This window comes from Ciona robusta, chromosome 11, assembly GCF_009617815.1.
Source record: "Ciona robusta chromosome 11, ASM961781v2".
Classification (NCBI taxonomy): Eukaryota; Metazoa; Chordata; class Ascidiacea; order Phlebobranchia; family Cionidae; genus Ciona; species Ciona robusta.
The window spans coordinates 6,690,724-6,704,435 of NC_143245.1; the positions used below are offsets into that span (position 1 = coordinate 6,690,724).

At 35.0% G+C, this 13,712-nt stretch overlaps 1 protein-coding gene across 1 annotated transcript in view; it reads left to right on the forward strand.

Annotated features, from left to right (window-relative positions):
* Positions 1–11,751, forward strand: part of LOC149728852 (IgGFc-binding protein-like) — a 31,622-nt gene extending 19,871 nt beyond the window's left edge. Inside the window, exons 35-60 of the mRNA XM_089889253.1 lie at positions 134–229; positions 408–556; positions 728–825; positions 1,096–1,246; positions 1,471–1,592; positions 1,843–2,007; positions 2,377–2,714; positions 3,102–3,227; positions 3,462–3,553; positions 3,812–3,950; positions 4,160–4,401; positions 4,605–4,772; positions 5,063–5,235; positions 5,513–5,666; positions 6,453–6,625; positions 7,003–7,115; positions 7,477–7,622; positions 8,030–8,127; positions 8,454–8,595; positions 8,879–9,000; positions 9,290–9,445; positions 9,739–10,001; positions 10,278–10,400; positions 10,703–10,797; positions 11,170–11,308; positions 11,603–11,751. Coding sequence (XP_089745379.1) covers positions 134–229; positions 408–556; positions 728–825; positions 1,096–1,246; positions 1,471–1,592; positions 1,843–2,007; positions 2,377–2,714; positions 3,102–3,227; positions 3,462–3,553; positions 3,812–3,950; positions 4,160–4,401; positions 4,605–4,772; positions 5,063–5,235; positions 5,513–5,666; positions 6,453–6,625; positions 7,003–7,115; positions 7,477–7,622; positions 8,030–8,127; positions 8,454–8,595; positions 8,879–9,000; positions 9,290–9,445; positions 9,739–10,001; positions 10,278–10,400; positions 10,703–10,797; positions 11,170–11,308; positions 11,603–11,751 — 3,932 coding nt within the window. The remainder of the gene's footprint in view (positions 1–133; positions 230–407; positions 557–727; positions 826–1,095; positions 1,247–1,470; positions 1,593–1,842; positions 2,008–2,376; positions 2,715–3,101; positions 3,228–3,461; positions 3,554–3,811; positions 3,951–4,159; positions 4,402–4,604; positions 4,773–5,062; positions 5,236–5,512; positions 5,667–6,452; positions 6,626–7,002; positions 7,116–7,476; positions 7,623–8,029; positions 8,128–8,453; positions 8,596–8,878; positions 9,001–9,289; positions 9,446–9,738; positions 10,002–10,277; positions 10,401–10,702; positions 10,798–11,169; positions 11,309–11,602) is intronic.
* Positions 11,752–13,712: the final 1,961 nt, after the last annotated feature.

The window sequence follows — 13,712 nt, forward strand, 5'->3', positions numbered from 1 at the left end:
TGGAAATTTGTAGTTGTTTGTGTTTGTGGGTGTCTTGTCCATGGACCACACACCCATTATTGTAACAGTGGACTTAAACTTCTTCGTTAGAGGCATTCTTAAAGCCTAACTAAACCATTTTGTTGCGTTCCAGGTTGCCAGTGTAACGATGGGTACATACTATCTGGCCTTGAATGTGTAAGAAGGGAAGAATGTGGTTGTTTGGTCAATGGAATTTATGTTACAAGAGGTATGTGTTATTATTCAAGTTTCCTGAACGTTTTCTGCATAAGTTTTCCATAGACCTTAATTTGAACTCACCAAAACATAAGTGTTTTAAACATATTTTAAACTTTTTCATTAAAATTTATTTGACCTGTATTTTTTACCTATGTTTTAAAACTTCTCATTGACCTTTTTTGACCCAGGATTTGAGTGGCGAACAGAAGATTGTAGCATGGACTGTGTGTGTTTGGGGTTAAACGGCACGCAGTGTGTCCCTGCACCTACATGTCCTAAGAGATCAAGATGTCAAGTGGACAGCGATGGATTTAGACGATGTGTTATGAGACCCAGGGTAAGTGTTTGTGTTTTATCATGATTTGAGTGGTCGGTGTTTGTGTTTTATGCTAAAAATGACTACATTGTTTTTAAATACCAAACTTACTGAAAATTAAATTAAGAAAATACATCAACATTTGAAATTAAACATTTTAAAAAAAGGAAATGTTTTTTTTACCATCTGCAGAGGAGAGCAACCTGCAAAGCTGTAACTGACCCACATTATATGACGTTTGATAAAACAAGATTTGATTCTATGGGCATGTGTTCATATACCATGGTCAGGTCAGTATATCGTTACAGATTATATTTAACTATGCTGTGTTCCTATCTGTAGGGGATGATAAACATTTGTGAATTAAGGAAACAGGTTATAACATTATTACATTATAACAATGCATACCAAACATTTTTTACATAAACAAATTGTTTTGGAAGAACTTAAACGAAAAAGAGGGTGTTTCATTCATGGAATTTTAGTATCTCACTGTCAAAAGTTCTGAGAAAATATATTATGCCGGGTTGAAATGACAAAAAAATGATGTCTTTTTACAGAACTCGTTCAAATTCAACAGCAGAGCCTTTCAGAGTAGTTGCAGTAAACGAACAGCCGGCTCCTAATCTTATTGTTTCTCACGTGAGAGAAGTATTTGTGGAGTTTCGTGGAAATCAATCGATGCGGTTCATGGCGGGGCCTAACATCACTGTGAGTTTGTTTACTGTAAAAAAGATTAAAGGTTAGGGTAATATTTGACAAAAAGTTTGCTTTTTTTTCTTTTACTTACTTTTCTTTAAATTTGAAATTTAAAAAATACTGTGAACCTTTTATATGTTTTCAGCCATTTTTTGTAAAATTGTATCAAAAACGGCCCAAAAACAAAAAAAGAAATTTAAACTAAATAAAAAGAAAAAAATTTTTGAACTTTCCAGTTAAACGGGGTAAATGTGAACCCCGGTTATGACCGAGATGGAATCCGTATTCGAGTTGTTGGAAGGTTCTGGTTGGTTGACTTTAATTTCAGTTTAACTATTCGTTGGGATGGCCAAGACAGGTGGGTTTCAAATTAAATACATATTTTAACTAAAATGTTTTGTTCGTTAAAAACTAAAATATTTGCAGTTGCATAAGCACCTTAAACATGTTTCTAACTTTTTTATATTATTTTTTTATGTATTAAAATATTAGCATATTTAAAATCAGTGTTGCGCATAATTTTTGTATTGTTCTGTTGCCAAAATATTTTCAAACTATTAGTGTTGCCGCGTGTATTACCATTGCCCCTTACACTCCATTAATTTCAGAATCCGAATATCGGTTTGGGCACCACTGCGTTACCAGGTTGAAGGTGTGTGTGGAAACTTCAATGATAATCCAATTGATGATCTCATGACACCTAGTGGGGACGTGGTAACGAATTACGACCAGTTTGTCGACTCATGGATCGTGGAAGGATATGGAGCTGAGGGGTGTGTATTCATATTGGTTATATGGATAAACGTAACTTATTTATTCTCGTGTGGTGGGGTAATGGCAGTCGTTATATCATGGCTGTATATTTTTAACACCTCAAGCTCTCTTTTGAGTTACCACATATGTAACTAATAGATTGTGTAAGGTTATGAAGCGGGGTGTTGCTGTATTTAAATCAAATGAATGAATGTAACTTTATTTATCCCCGAACCGCCGAAGTCATCAGTTATTATAACATAGATATTCTATTTGATACACTGTTCTACAGTATTAGTTACAGTGTAGTAACTTTGTAGGTAAATATTTTTTTTTATACTTTTTTTCACAGTTTTAATATAATTTGCTAAAAATCTTTACCTTCACAGTTGTCCTGTGGTAGGACCTTCCGATTTCCCAACCCAACCACTTCCGATTGCCTGTGCTGATCCTGTAACTAGGAGTCGTCATCACAATTCCTGCTACCCCCTCATCGACCCAGAGGGCCCCATGCGCGACTGCCAAGCCATCGAAAATGCCACGGCAGCGTATCATTCGTGTTTGTATGACCAGTGTGCGTTTGACGGAGACAAGGAGCAGAAGGAACGAGTCATGGCTTCATATGTTGAAAACTGTGTTGAAACTGATGATGAGGACAGAGCTACCAGTGACAACAACACAACTGGAGCCATTATACCACCTGTGTGGAGACCAGCTGCTAATTTAAGTAAGGAATGAATAATTGCAACTTGTTTTATACTCTCATTATAGGGAACAACAGTCGTTATAACCTCTAGGTTGGAGGCAGATGTGTTAATCATCATGCCACAGCACCAGAATAGGAAGTATTTATATTCAATCTGGCACCGGCACAGCAGTTAGTGCACATGCCTTTAGCCAAGAGGTTACTAGTTCAAGGGTTAATGCTGCTACCTTTGTAAGCGAATGTGTTTTTGGACAAGACACTTTGCGACAATTGCTCCAACCTAGTGGTCGCTTATGGATTGTCCAAATTGTCAAACATACATTGAAAAAATAAACTATATATAGAATATTCTTATCTACAAATTGTTTCATTAAATACTAGTTATAACCAGTTTTATCCAAATCACAGCTGATCCTGAATGCCCACCCAATTCTCACTTCAGTTCATGCATCCCACAATGCCAACCCACATGTAATGACCCCAATATGACTTCATGTGTTAGCATGTCTCAACTTGGTCACCAATGTGTAGAAGGTAAAATTGGGTAAACTTATTTCATTTTTTTAATTAAAAAAACATAAACTATAGTTAAACAGTTTTTGTAGCCAGAGGATACCTTGTTCAAAGCTTGATGCTACTACCATTGTAGGAGCATTTTTGCTTAACCAAGTCACTTTTAAGTAATGGCAGTCATGCAGAAAAAAATTCTCCAACAAAGTTACATTTGTTTTTTAAAGATGCTTAATATTATTTTGATATTTTTACTAGGTTGTACTGCAAACACAGGATATATATTGTCTGGTTCTACTTATGTGAGATATGAACAGTGTGGATGTACATTGGATGGTGTATACTACAGGGTAAGTTAATAAGAAATGAAAATGTTATGCAAAGATAAATTAGGGATGATATTAAATAAAAATGTTTTACTTTATTAATTTTTTCTGGCCCTTTTTTAGAAGCTGTTTTTATTTTGAAAGTTATGCTTCTTTAAGTACTTTTTCTGAAACACATAAGCCTTGGGCTTCAAAAACTTAATATTTATCTGTCAGTTTTTTATCAAAAATCATTTTGGTCAATTTTTTACCTTTCGTGGCATATTTTTTGGCTCAAAACAGAACGGAGAGCGATTTTTTACAAGTGGCTGCACATCAAGATGTTCTTGTGTGGATGGAATTCTATCTTGTAACCCTGATAACTGTGGTGAATTAGAATGTCGAGCTAATGGGATGGGAGAACTTGCATGTTTGCCATGGAGTAAGTTTTGAATTGGATATTGAATAAATATATGAAACTTATTTACCCTTACATGCCAAGTCAAGGACAGTTCTTATAACACTGGTATTTTGTTTTATACACCTCGTGTCTGCTTACGAGTTACCACACCACTCAAGAACAGACAAAATTCATTTATTCATCCAAAAAAATAAATAATTTCTAACTTAACATTAATTTCCAATACACAGGGACGAAGCGTTGTGAAGTCAGTAGCAACTTACATTTCTTGACGTACGACACTCAAGCATACAACCTCAAAAGACCATGTTCATATACCCTTTCCCAGTCTTTATACCCCAATGGTTTTTCTGTCATCTTAACAACTGTACAGGAAAACACCTTCACCAGAATGCATATGGTCACTGTTGCATTGCCAGAATACAATGTTAATATTACACTGAATAGAACACCTATGGGTGCTATGTTTTTGGTGAGTGTTTAGTTTTTTAATATATTTTAATGTTTCTTAAACTGTTTGCCTAAAAAAAACAATATGTTGACAAAGTTATTTAAGAAAGAGTTTTGTCTTCCCTATTTTAACAATAATTTAAGGTAATTTTCCCGTTTTTGGCAACTAAATTTTTTTACTAAAAACTTTTAGTTTCACTAATTATTTAATATTTTTTTGCTCAGATAAATGGACGACCATATCAAGAATGGACATCCCCAAATACAGGAACACCAAATGTGGTTGTACAACGAAATGGTTTATTTATTACCATAACTACTGTTAGGGGTCTGGGTGTTGAGTTTGATGGCCATCAGTTAAGAGTTACTTTACCAGTCACTCATTCAAACATGGTAAGTAAAAACAACAGTCGTTATAACACCTGTGTTCTGTTTCATACACCTCGCGCCAGCTAACGAGTTACCACGTATATAAGTTTGTTGGTGTGTTGCAATGCAAAAATAAATAGGCTTAAGTTGTTCACCTATTTATTTGGTCAAGAAATCACTATATTTTAATCAACGCTCTACCTAACTGTCAGTAAATTTTCAAATTTTCTTTAAAAAATTGTTTTTTCAATTTTTCAATTTTTTTTTTTAAAATTTGTTTTTTTTATAAATTTTTTAAGATTTTTTCTTCACAGGTAAATGGTCTATGTGGAAATATGAATGAAATATCTGCAGATGATTTCCTACTTCCCGATGGTAGCAGTCCAGGTTCTGCTGCTGAGTTTGCTGTTCAACATGAAACAGAAACATGCACGATGGCTGATGAACCAACCATACCTACATGTACAGATGATGACAGACTTTTGTGGTATGTGCTGTTTTATATTATTACTTTTGGCAATTAGTGTGCGAAATGGATTATAAAGGAGAAAATGAACAAAACGGTCCATGTTTTCATTCTCTTTTACCGTCCGATTTGGTAGTAAAGAAAGTTTATTTACAAAGGTGTATAATTTTATCCTCACAATTATAAAACGGTGTTGTTAATTGTTAAAAATTTTAGGAAATATGAAATATTAGGTGTGTACTTATCTTACCCCATAGTATTATACGTGTTTATTTTAACATTCATTTTATAATTCCAGGACTTCTAACTCAATGTGTGGCATGTTAAGAGATAGAAATGGACCTTTAAAACCATGTGTGACAGTTATTCGATTTTCTACAACTATGAGACATTATACACAATGCATTGATGATATGTGTGCAAGCCAAGGAAGCAACACAACTCTTACTGAGGTATTTGACATTAGTTAGGGTACAAGTTTAAAAGCTCAGTGCTGCCACCATTGTCGGTCGTGTTCTTGGGTTAGGTACTTAACTGCAATTGCTTTGCCCAGTGGTCACATATAGGTTGACTAAATTTTTCAGCTATACATAAAAAATCAAAAAGCAATCTCCCAAATTGTTACATATTTACTAACTTGTAACAGTTGTAAGCGCTCACAAGATGTATGAAACAGAACACCTGTGTTATTAGGACTGTCGGTCCGGCGCCGTGGCTCAGTGGTTCAGGCGCCTGCATCGAAACCAAAGTGTCCCCGGTTCGGTGCTCGGTGGCGGTACTAACACTGATCGGCGTATGTGTCCTTGGGCAAGACACTTAACGGACATTGCTCCAACCCAGCGGTCACTAATGGGTTGTCCAAATTGTAAGCCATATCAAATAAAAATCATACACAAAGTTGAAAAGTATGGTAACTCGTAAGCACACGAGGATAAAAAATGGTGTCAACAATACGCGTCTGACTGCGATGCGGTGTCGCGGCACCGGTCGCAAAAAGGACTTAAATGGGCTTTTCCGGGTGTTGGGGTAATGGGCCAAATCAGGCCTAAATCCCAGGTCCTTGACAAGGACCTCACCCATTAAGAATAAAAAAAAAATAATATTAGGACTGTCAATACCCTACCGTGCCAGGATAAATAAAGTCCATTCTTCAATTATCAACACGCTATAGAAAAAACTGATTATTGGACATAAATTAGGCACAGAGTTTTAAATAAACATTACTATTTTTCATGCAGGCAATTGAATCATATGCACGTGAATGTTTATCACAAGGTGTGCAAGTTTGTAACTGGAGGCAAGCAATACCATCACGGTCGTCTAATTTCACCATGTGTGCTTCTAACTCACATTATAATGACTGTGCCAGTGGTTGCCCTGATTCGTGTGGTGTCGTACCATTCCCAGAACGGTAGGGAATTTTTAAAACTTTTTTTTTAAATTGTATGTTTTTTAATTTTTCTGTGTTGAAAGTTGACTATGTTGTAGTAGATTTTCTGGGGCTGTGGCGAAGTGGTTAGCACACATGCCTTTAGCTGTAACGTATACTATGGGTTATGGGTTAAGACTCGACGCTGCTACCATTGTGGGCATATGTGTACTTGGACACGACACTTAACAGCAGACTAAGGGGTTGTTTAAGTTGCCAGCCACACGGAAAAAAAAAACAAAACTTAATCCATAAGCTGGCATGAGGTGTATAAAACAGAACACCCATGTAACCGTGTTATAACAACGACCTTTTTCATCACTGCAAGGATAAAGCACGTTACATTCGTTCGTTTTCAGATGTCCAATGATTGAGAGTTGCGAATGTGATGAAGGGTATATATTACAAGGCACACAGTGTGTTTCACTCTCACAATGTAACTGTTATGTCAATGACAATATTGTTGAATATGGTAGGTGTTTAATCCTTTTATAATAATTATTTAAATAATTTTCTTAAATTTCCAATGATTTAGGACTGTAATAAATTAGTACAATGTTTTGATTCCTGTCAGAATCATGTTTTTCATCTTTTTTTATCAATCTATTTAGTAGTAAACAGAATATTTACAGAAATAAAGCAAATTAAATTTAGACAGATATTGTTTATTTTGCACATGATATATTTTATTACAATTATAATATATAACATGCATGTTATAATTTTTATTTATCTTTTTGGAAACGATAGTTAGCAAAGATCATATTATTTTAACATTGAAAAAAGGAAGATACTTGTAAGACCTATTGTGAAATATCTGTTTTTATATTAAGGCACAAGTTACCTAACATCAAACTGCAAAGCTGAATGTACGTGTTATGGTAACAATAAAACAACGTGTAACCCTGTAACTGGATGTGCTACCATGTATAACTGTGTGGAAGAAAATGGTTTACAGTCCTGTGTGAAGACACTACAGGTAAAAAGGTTTTATATACTTGTTAGTAAATTAGGTTTAGTTTAAGTTTATATACTTTTAACTTTACAATAGTTTAAGTTAATCTTAAAACAATTCCCAGAACTTGAGTTTATATACTGTCATGTCACTAATGGTTAGAGCTCTTGCTTCTAGACCAAAGAATAAAAGGTTCAGTTCTCGATGCTGCCACCATATGGACATGTTCTTGGGCAAAATATTTAGTAAAAGGCATTATAAATTCGCATACTAACGAAAAAAAAAGCTCTTTCATTTTTTAAAACTTTGCTCTTACCTTTAGGTCACATTTCAGCATCATTATCTATATACAAATTATTGAATTTTTGTTGGCAATGGCATGTACAAATTCTGACTTTTTACTCCCACCTAATACTATATATTTGTAACAGCCACGTGTGTCTTGTACTTCGATTGGTGGATTACACTACACAACATTTGATGGTTCAGCATTCCGTGCATTATCAACGTGTACATACACTATGGTTAGGTATGTATCGTACTTATAACATTTACAAATTTTGTATACATACGGTTTTGTGTGGGTGAAGTCCTTTTCAAAGTGCCAAAGACCTGGGTTCTAGTTCCCCCCCAAAAAATATTGTTTTGTAGTGTTTGCTTTTAAAATAGACCCTACATATTAAATTGGGAAAATGGGTCAACTCTTGCCTAAATCCTCTGTCTACTGGCATGCCACGCTGTAGGTCCTCACTCCAATAGAAATATCATTAATTCATTATACACTTCACAGCATTTGATCCTGAATGTTATTTGGTAACGAGAATCTTTTAACTTAATGACCACTATATTTTTCAGGTCCCTAGATGGCGCTAGTGGTATACCATCATTTTATGTGGCAGTTACTTACCAGAGCGTTACAAGTTATAATTCGGCAGTCAAAGAAATTCGAATTGTATACGAAAACACAACAGTGGTTATGGCTAGGCATGGAGTAATGGTAAGTATGAATGAATGTAACTTCTTTATCCTCGGACAACGATTATTTTTATAACACAGCTCTTCCTGTCTGCTTACGAGTTAACTTCAGTATAGTGAAAGTATATTAAATATTTAAGTAAACTGAATTAAAACTAAAAAATCAATCACCAACAAGTTACATCAGTGGGAACTTATAAGCAGGCGCAAGGTTTTTGAATTAAAGCACTTATAAAGACTGTTTTTGCCTTGCAACACGCAGAAATAGTTTTCATAATGTAACAAAACATTTATCATTATTTCAGATAAACGGAGTATATGTGATACCTGGTACTCAATATAACGGTGTGAATGTAACACAAGTTGGTGGTGACGCTGTTGTTGTTCTGCCATTCAAACTTGTTGTTCGATGGAATGGACTTGGATTGTAAGTGATTTGGTTTTATTTTTTGATAAGTAAAACGACAAAAATGCCAATATTTTCATATTTAGCAATAAAAATGCCACTGTTTTATGTTTTGAAAGTAAAACGAAGAAAAAAACACATACTTTTATATTTACCAAGTAAAATGTAAAAAAAAATAATATATTTAATATATATATTTGGCAAAATTTGCCATTATTTGGATATTTGGCAAGTATATGTATTGGAAAATACAGCCTATCAATCAAAAATGTTTTGCTAAATTTTTTAACGTATTTTTTCTTTTTTTTAGCATACAGATTGACGCATGGCGGCCATTAATGGGCAAAATTGAAGGGCTGTGCGGCGACTTTGACGACAACCCAAACAATGATTTTGTTCCAAGACCTGATACAAGTAACACGGCAGCATCTGTACTTCAACATTGGGAACTTACTAATCAAACTGGGTACGTAAGCTCTACTTTGGTATTTTGACTGTATGTTTCATGTTACCTCCTTAAATAGTAGTCCACATGTTTAGCTTAGTAGTTAGGCACTTGCATTGTCACCGTAGGATACCAGGTTTAATACTCTTCGTCACAATGCTGTGTGTCACGGTAATAATGGACTCTAACCTAAATCTTAGCTCCCATGGTTTGCGCTGTAAATCGACTTTTCTAATTTTATGTTCATTTTTCAGATATTATTGTTTGTTTTTTTAAGTAACAGGTTTTAGTTTCATGAAACTTTTGATTGACAGTTGTTCGATCGCGACACCACCAGTGGCTCCATGTGAGGGAAATAGTTTAACGATAGCAAGAAGCAGATGTGACGTTTTATTGGATGGCACGGGACCTTTCAGTGAGTGCCATGACCTGTTGGAGCCGCGGCACGCGTACCAGGCGTGTGTATATCAGTCATGTACCAGTGGTCACGATCCCGCTGCTGAAATGCGAGTTATTTCTTCGTATGGTAATCAATGTAGAAACAGAGGTGGTGTACCTGGAACTTTGGTTACTACATGTGAGTATTAATGTTAACATATGAAGTCAATTTAAGTAAATTCAATATTAGCAAACACAGGTTAAATTTAATGCTATTGTTACCAAGTCAAAAATATAAATATTCCTATATTTTAAACTTGATAGTTTATAGCTGTAAATAATAGCCCAACATTCAAAGTCAAGATTTTGTGACAGTAACTACAAGACGAGAAATACAAAACCTAAAAATTAGGTTCCCGTAAAATACCCCCCAACAACATTTTTCTAAATTGAATTTGACATTATTTCTTTTCAGCAGTACCATGTCCCATGAACAGTACATACCAAGCATGTGGTATGCAGTGCCAAGCTTTATGCACAGACAGAGATGCTTCATTCTGTTCTTCCATTTCTCTACTTGGCCAACAGTGTGTCTCAGGTAGAAAAAAAATCATTTTTTCATTTACTTTCATTTTTCCCAACCATGACAAGTTCTTGCCACATAGCAGGCAAAAGTGTTTTTTTAATAAAATTATGAAATTTTCATGCCAGAATATCAGTTCATTTAATACTATATTATACCTGGTTTTAATAGCAGCAGAAAATCAGTATAATGCACCTTAAAGGCAATTACTCCAACACAATTGTCCCATATATGTGATCTAAATTGCCTATTCATTTATTCACTTATATTCATTTGCTTGCCACATGGAGATGTAAACTAGCTATATATATTCTAAGGTTGCCAATGTGACGCTGGGTTGGTATATGAGAATGGAAGTTGCGTTTCATCCGATTCGTGTGGATGTCTTGCACCATGGGGGGCTTATATCACTGTAAGTAACTATAATTATAGTGGTCAGCTAGAATATATCAGGTTCAAAGCTGGCTGTAGATACCTCTGGCATATGTGTCCTTGGCCAAGACATTTGTTGTTAAGTGTCTTGACCATGGACACACCAAACAGTGGTAGCAGCATCAAGCCTCGAACCTGTAACGTTTGGGCTAAAAGCAGAAGTGCTAACCACTAAGCAGTTTCAATATTTTTTATAATTTGTATGCAGCTTTGTTTTTTAACCTACACTATTTCTCACACCTTTTATCCATGGCACATTTTAACAACTGTCATTTTACTGTTGATTCCCTTTTCTTCGTTCTTTAAAATAATCTTTAAGAGATTAATAAAAACTTACTTATGTTTTTTACAGGCTGGATCTTCGTTGGTTGATGCTGCATGTGGCATAGAATGTGATTGTGTGTCCGGTGTTATGACATGTAGGAATACTTCATGTTATATGGACCAGTATTGTGGGGCAAGGAATGGAGTTCATGGTTGCCACTGGATAAGTAAGATGGATTTTAATTAAACAGAATGAATCAATGTAACTTGTTTACCTGTACATGACGGGCAAGAACAGTCGTTATTACCTTTCCCCCAAACAAAGCTCCAACCAAATTACATTCGTGGTAACTCATAAGAAACAATGCTTTTTAACTGACTTTTTATCAATAGCGTGTTTTAACATCTGTTGTTTTACTGTTGATTTTTTTTTATGTTTGGTTTATAAATGACATGATCTTCGGATTTTCCAGGAAATAAATAAAAATTATGTTATGTTAAAACCTAATATTTTCCTACAGACCAGTGTGAATATAACAATGGTGGTTGTAGTCACTCGTGTTCTATGCAGTATGACGTCATAGTATGCAGTTGTCCGCCAAATTACGTGTTATCTGAGAATGGTACAACATGTATGTCTAATGGTAAGGACAACATTTTTGTTATATAGTAAGGTGGGGTAAGATGGTCTATTTTTTATTCTTGATTTGTTGCCCGATTTAGTTGTAAACAAAGAATATTTACGGACTTATATGATGTATCCTCAAAACTCTGAAAAGAGCGTTGTCAATTTTTAAAATCACGATTGGAAAATATGAGACATTATGTGCTAACGGTATTCATCTTACCCCACAGTACTATAGTTTTATGTGTTTCCAAATTTAAGTTTTTTAAGATTGGAAGTGATAAAGTGGGGCTAGGGAAATTGGGACACTTTTAGCACGTAATATCCAAATATCCGGATCGGTTTTTAAACAACTAACAACAGCCTATGGGTGTCGTGAGGATACAGTTTTATATTTCTTTGATATTCTTTGCTTGCTACCAAATGGGACGAAAAAATGTAATAAAAAGGTGTCTAGTAAGTTACATTCATTTATTATCATTTTTTGAAGGCACAACTGACACCCAATGTGTTAATGGTGACGGCGAAACATACGGCCAATGGCGACGACAGACACTTATTGACTGGACACAAAAACTCCAGCAGTACATGACTACAGTGAGACAATCTTTCGACGATCCCACAACAGCCCCACGAGGTGGAAGATTAAAAAATATCATAAGTTCCAGTTAGAATATAATAGTTTTATAAATATAAGCATGTTTTTACGACTGTTGTTTTGTAGCTACATCCTGTCTTTTCATTTTAACTATTTTTTAAATTGTAGCTACCGTAATCAAAGGGAAAAAATGTAATATATCTGGTTCCGTGGTACAATGATTAGAGTTGTCACCTTTAGGCTAGAGAGTATATAGGTTCGAAGCTTGACGCTGCTACCACTGGGGGGTGTGTGTGTTCTTGTTTTTTTATACGCCTAACAGAAATTACTCCAATCTAGTGGTTTCTTATGGGTTGTCTGAATTATCAGCAATTTAGACGAGGTAACTCGTAAGTGGGCGCGAGATGTATAAAACAGAACATCCGTGTTATAACGACCACCATTACCCCACCTTACGACAATAAAAAAAACACATTTATAAAACTTAATTTGTCCACAGTTTGCGGTTCACAATGGACAATATGGTTGGATAGAGACGACCCTGGAGGTCACGGTGATGACGAAAGCAGTGCATTGTTACGTCATGAATACCCTCATATTATGTGCGCACAACCAGTTGCAATTGAAGCAAGACTTGTAGACGGGCGGTAAGAATTTTAATACATACATATATATATTCATTCATATATAGTATACAATCTAACATTGTTGCTAAAACATGGTCTGTATTTCGTGTCCAATGGCCTGAAAAGCCACACAAAAGCCTATATTCCATTTTTTATACATTTTTGCATTGCTCGCAGAGCACAATCTTTTCATACGGTAACAATTACAATACGACATTGTGTATATGCTTATATTAATGAGGCATAACACGTAAGGTGTGGCTCGTATAGACAAACATCGGTGCATATCTGCTACTTTAATTTAAACATTTATAGGATATATATATTTGTACTCTAATCACCGAAAAAAAAAACCTTTAAAAAGACGGATGTTTTAAGAGCAGCAATACGCGTGACAATGTATGTAACAGCTCATTTAGCATGTATGTTACATCAGATACACAAAATTGAAAATTTTACCGTTTGAATACCACGCCCAAATCGCTCTGCAGCGGTAACTTGCGCTGTTTAAAAACCCAACTCATTGTTATACGTCCTCTTTTGAACCCCTATTTATGCTGTGTTGAAGGATTTATTAAGTTAAACCTATTTTCTCGCTAAAATTTTGTCCTTTCTGTTTTGGCATGATACATTCTATTCGAAGTAATTGAATTTATCTCACATATTTTTGTATCACTGTTAAAACCATGCATCAGTGGTCATATTTAGTTTTAATCCATTCATTCACTTCGTATAGAATATATTCACCCCTTAAAAATACATTCACCATCAAAAAAATTATT